Source organism: Chionomys nivalis, chromosome 7 (assembly GCF_950005125.1).
Source record: "Chionomys nivalis chromosome 7, mChiNiv1.1, whole genome shotgun sequence".
Lineage (NCBI taxonomy): Eukaryota > Metazoa > Chordata > Mammalia > Rodentia > Cricetidae > Chionomys > Chionomys nivalis.
Window position 1 is genome coordinate 61,615,430 of NC_080092.1, and position 6,000 is coordinate 61,621,429.

At 45.7% G+C, this 6,000-nt stretch overlaps 1 protein-coding gene across 1 annotated transcript in view; it reads right to left on the minus strand.

The window, feature by feature from the left end:
* The window catches only part of Myo1d (myosin ID), a 302,318-nt gene extending 300,567 nt beyond the window's left edge, over positions 1–1,751 (minus strand). The window contains exon 1 of the mRNA XM_057774656.1: positions 1,438–1,751. Within this exon, the coding sequence (XP_057630639.1) occupies positions 1,438–1,532 (95 nt within the window). The 5' untranslated portion in view covers positions 1,533–1,751. The remainder of the gene's footprint in view (positions 1–1,437) is intronic.
* Positions 1,752–6,000: the final 4,249 nt, after the last annotated feature.

Here is a 6,000-nt window from a genome sequence, read left to right on the forward strand (position 1 = left end):
GATCCCTGTTACTTTATAACTAAGAAATGGAGGCCCACAGTTTATGGTACACAGGTGTAGCATTCAGGCTGGTGCTCCTACTCCACACTCTTATTCCAGACATTAGAAGCCTGGTACAGAACAGATGAGGGCTGATGATGCCGCCCGTTTGTCTGTTGATGGAGTGAATCCTGCCTAATGTACCAAGCTCTGGGTTTGAGTCCCAGCTCTACGTGTACCAGGTAGTGCACATCTGTACATCCAGTACACAGGAAGTAGAGGTAGGAGGATCAAAAGTTCAAAGTTACCCTAAGCTATACAGCACAAAAGAATGGATGAAACTGTTTTGCTGGTTCGAAGAGTAAACCAGGTGTTTTAAATTTTGAAATTAAGGTTGATAGTGAAAAATGAAGTTAGTTAAACATCCAAATCTAATTATGATTTTCAGGTTTTAAGTTTACAAAGTGATATTTGGCTATAAAGTTTATAAGCAATAGACAAAGCAAAGCTTCTGGGAACGAACGAACAAACACACACACACTTTAAGCTATTTAGAAACTTGGTTTCACTTTTTAAAAGTCACACTGCTTTAATACTCAGCTTACGTATTACTCTATCGAAAATGAAATAATCTCATATAGAAGACTTTAAAATAAGTTCTTTTGGAAGCCCATTTTGGGGCATTGAGTTGTGACTAAATTCTCAAGGACGTCAGTAATACAAGGGCTCCATCCATAACTCCTTGAAAAAACTGAAACCATGGACGCCTTGTCAAATTCAGACAGTTTATCTTGGCACTGGCAAGTACAGCAGTCTCTTCGATGTCTGGAAACGTGTCTAATTACGTCGAACGAGTAACTAAAAAATAGCCCGTGTCCCGGAACAGACAGCTCAGGGTTCACTCCATAGCATCCTGAATGGCAGGATAGAACCACGCCGGGGGGGGGGGTTGAGGGGGGGAGAAGGGGAGAAGAAGAAAGGAAAAGAAAAGAAAAGCAAGCGTGAAAACGGGAAGAGATGCCAGCCTCTTTTTAAAACAGCCCTCCCGTTTTCCTAGGGCCGCCAGGGCCACCACACCGCTCCTGAAAGTTTTTATTTTTGTTCCATTAAGTCATCCGGCACCGCCCACATCACTTACCTGGCGCAGGGCAGGCTGGTGCTGCCCCAAGTGAGCTCAAGCTCAGCCTGCCTCTTATCGCCCCCAATCCGGACACCACTCAGGGACGACCCCAGACCCCTAAAACTGCAGCCCGAGACCTCGTCACACCCTAGAGTCCCAAGGCCGCACCACGGAGGCGTCCTCTCTCGGGGAGGCGTGACCACCCCGCGCCGCAGACCCCCTGTCACCCTGGCGCACTCCTTCGCGGGCGCTGCTTACTCGGTGCACCCCGAATCCCGAGACACCTCAGCAGCGCCCCCTCCAGGGAAACCCCAGCATGGCAGCCGCGACGCGCTCACCTGAGCCTAAGGTTGGCCATGAACTCGGGCATGGAGACGGTGTCCATCAGCACGAAGTCCGCCTTGCCGAATTCCAGGCTCTCTTGCTCCGCCATGGTGCTCGCTCAGGTGGGCGCGCGGCCTCAGGTTGGCGCGCTCGGGCCGGGGCTGGGGCGTACAGCACGCTCGGGCCGGAGAGAGGAGGCGGGCGCTCGTCAGTGCTCGGGACGGGTCGGCTCTGGACGGGCGAGGCCGGCGGCTTCCGCTCCTCCCGCGGTGACTGCGGGGTGTGTGGGGGCCGTGGTGGCGAGACGGAGACGGCGGCGGCTGGTCCCGCCTCTAGCCTGGGTCCGGCTGGGCCCCGCCCCGCCTTGGTCGCTCAGGCTCCGCCCCCCCCGTGGAGGATCCCGCCCAGCCGCGGCCCAGCCGCCTCCTCACCTGGGCGTCGCGCACGCGCGGGGCGGGGACGCGCTCCGAGCCAGCCGCGGCGGCTGAGCCTCAGCGCCCCCTAGAGACAGGCACGAGCATCTCGCGTGGAAGGGTGCTGTGTGCCGACTGTGCGTGAAATAGGCCTTGCTGTCTTCTTCAACCCCTGCCTAGTATATACCAACAAAGTTACAAACATAACTTGAGCAGCTTTGGAGCGAATTATCCATTATGATTCTGGCACACTCTCCTGTGCTCATGTGCTACCCACCCTTGAAGTGGTGACTGAATAGAGATGGCAACAGTACCGATCACTTCCAGGTCACCAAAATGCTCAGAGTTGATCTAAGTGCTTTAGCAAACTTAAGTAACTTGCCACACTGCTAGGAAGTGGAAAAGCTGCGACTTCATGGAGGTCATTTGATTTATGAACCCCAGCATTCAGCCTCCGTTCACAGTGGTCCTTTTTTTTCCTCTTCCATTCATCAGAGCGTGCCATCAGACTTGACCTTGTTCTAGCAAGTTTTTAATATATGTTTGAATCGTCACCTCAGGATGATTGCAGGCTTTTAGCACAGAAGACCGTGTCCTAAACTTTTTGATATGTCCCCCCCCACCCCGACACACACACAATCCACACCTTCCAAGTAGATATTGTATGGGGTCTATTATAATATAACCATGAAATTAGTTCCACAGGTTGTTATGAGTTGTGTGATCTTCAACTTAAAGACACCCTGATCTTGTATGTGTGATCTTCAAATTTTGTTTTTTCAAACATAGACTATATTTTCCTGATGGAAATACATTATAAGGGACATTGCCAGCACCTGCACTTCTACAGGCCTGTGTCCCTTTTAGGGCCACCTTCAGTACAGAATCTATTAGGAAATCTAGAGGCCTCCAGGACCTGGCTGGGCTTCAGCTCTGTGGCTGAATTTGAGATGAGTAAATAAGACTGAAGGACCTTGGCATGCTTTAGCTGCCAATAACCCACACTTGCCAAGAGAGGGGACGGTGCCTTGATCATTTTCATGGAGCACCTCTGCTCCCTGGCACAGCAGAGCTAGCTGGGCTGCAGTGTGGCTACTGTGTGTAGCTTGCTTTCTTCACAAGATGTTTGGATGTCATTGTGCTTGTTTGTAGAGGAAGAACGCTGGGATAATACTTCCAAGGTAGGGCTGTCATATGTTTGAGTCATTTGTGAGAGTGGACGAGTGGCTGAGGAGACACTTAGCGTGTCTAAGATGAGAGTGAGTATACATCCCGATGTTGTTCATATCAGGGTACTTCAGTGTAAGCAGGACTGAATTTGTAAATGGAAAGAGACAGATCTCAGAGTCTGTGCCCTTGGAAACAGACCCCAAGTCATAGCAGTAAGTGGATATGTGTGTATGCCCTATGCATGTATGTGTTCTCTGAGTCCTGCAGTTATTGAAGATCAGAGTAAAATTCTAGGCACTAGGAAAAGAGACACGAAAACCAGCAGAATACAAGAATACGCAGGGATTGGGAGCTATACCAGGGTGCTATGCGGTTTTCAAAGGGCTAATTTGGAGAACTTTATTATAGTCATTGTCTTGAACAGGAGCCTCAGGTCTAGAATGTATGTACAATCTGTGCAAAGATATTCTGTAAATTCTTGTATAAGTCCAGATTAGTGTAACGTCAGGCATTGAGACCAATGAGTTTCTTTTAGTGAACTCAGAGCTATCAAGTAAGGCCCACTGTTAATCAACTTAAATCAGCTTCTAGATTCTGACCTAACTTTTTTAGGTGGTTGAGTTATTCAAATATAAAGAGAATTCTGATTTACATATTCAGTGGTAATTTGTTACTTGTATAGTTATTGTTTTGTTTTGTTTTTTTAGGTTTCTCTAGACAGAGGTTCTCTGTAGTTTTTGGAGCCTATCCTGGAACTCCCTCTGTAGACCAGGCTGACCTCAAAGTCACAGAGATCCACCTGTCTTTGCCTCACGGGTGCTGGAATTAAAGGTGTGCACCACCACCACCTGGCCTTTGTAAAGTTTTATATATAGCCTTCTAGTGGCCAGCTGCATCCTTATTAATCAGTGATCACACAAGGCAGAAACAACAAGGAAGACTAAATGTCAAGGACTGTATTCCTGTATGCTAAACCAGAGCAGTTTAGCTCATTATGAATCTCCTTCATGATAAAATGAGAATAGAGACACATTTGGATATGTACCTTTTGTTATATGTTTTTTTGTTGTTGTTTTTGGTTTTAGGGGTTTGTTTTTTTGTTTGTTTATTTGTTTATGAGACAGGGTTTCTATGCATAATAGTTCTGGCTAACCTGGAACTCACTCTGTAGACCAGGTTGGCTTCGAACTCAGAGATTCGCCTGCCTTTGCCTCCCAAGTGCTTGGATTGAAGGCATGTGCCACCACCACCCAGCTTGCTATGTCTTAAGATGTACTAAAAAATAAAATAAGTATTTAAATCACCTGTAGTGACATGTGATGACATCATGAGCTTTCTGATTGAATCACCTGAAAAAGACATGGTATCACTTACCTGCTAGAAATCCATAAGCTGAGTGTGGTTGGGAAGAAACATGAAGCAAACCCAGAGCAAGGAGCATCCTGCAAAACAACTGATTAGCACCCATGAAAAATACCAATGGTGTGAAAGACAAAGATGCCAAGACACTGACCAAGATTAGTTTGTAGGGTTTGTTTGTTTTTACTTGTTGGCTTGTTGGGAGCCCACCACCCAGCTCCCAAATCAATACATGGAGACTTATTTTTACTTATGAACGCCTGGCGTTAGCTTGGCTTGTTTCTAGCTAGCTTTATTTTAAATTATCCCATCTACCTTTTGCCTCTAGAATTTTACCTTTCTCTATTTTTGTATATCTTTTTTTCCTTTCTTATTCCATGTCTAGGTGGGTGACTGGGTGACTGGCCCCTGGCATCCTCCTCTCCTTTTCTCACTCCTCCTTCTTGCTTCTTCTCTTTTCTCTTTATTCTCTCTGCCTGGTAGCCCTGCCTATCCCTCTCCTGCCTCACTATTGGCCATTCAGTTCTTTATTAGACCAATCAGATGTTTTAGACAGGCTAAGTGACACGGCTTCACAGAGTTAAACAAATGCAACATAAAAAATGCAACACATCTTTGCATCATTAAACAAGTATTCCAAAGCATAAATCAACATAACACATCTTAAAATAATATTTCACAACAACAGCTGATTAAAGAGACATCACAGCTGAAGATAATGTGTGATCCTCAAACCAGGAGAAGGTGAGAGAGCTGTTGGAAAAATGGATGCAATTGACTATATGTTAGAAGGTGTCAATGTTAATTAATGTTTCTAAATTCGATTACTGTGCTGAGGCTTCATAAGAGAGTATCTTGTTCTAAGCAGACATCTGTTAAAGTCTTTACTAATAAAAGGTATAGTATCTCAAACTGCTTGGTACAAAGGACTTTCAGAACAACCACTTTTAGTCAGTGTAAACACACAGTGTGCAGGCCTGGTCAGGCTCTCTGTAATAACTAGCCTCAACTCAAGGGCTACTGGGTTGTCAATGAAAATCAAGTCTGGGTGATCTGCTTTGAATGTTTGCTCTCTTTCAGTTTTCTTAGCACCCACCCTACTTTTATCTCCTTCCGCCAGGGCTCTGCATCCCAGCAAGACAAGGGTTTTTTTTTGTTGTTGTTTTTTTTTTTTGTTTGTTTTTTGTTTTTTTTCATCATGAGTCTAACAAAACAGAATCAATTTTAAAAAAAAACAGCCATGAAGAATACTTAAAGGACATTTTATACTTACCTTATAAGCTGCCTGCCAATCCCAATGTAGAACCCCCTGTTCCCTCTCCAGCACCATGTGTGCCTACATGTCACCATGCTTCCCACCATGACGATAATGGACTACACCTCTGAACTGTAAGCCAGCTCCAATTAAATCTTTTCCTTTTTAAGAGTTGTCATGGTCATGGTGTTTCTTCACAGCAATAGAGTTCCTAACTAAGACATCACGCTTTTCTAAAAACTTGTGGACTTTGTTTCCTGAGGTGACTGTATAAAACACATACATGAAATGGTTTTCTGTGCAGACTGCCTCCTCTCTTCTGCTCCCAGAGGTGATCTCTTTGTGGACTCCGAATTGGGAAGACTTGTGCTAAGGGGAAG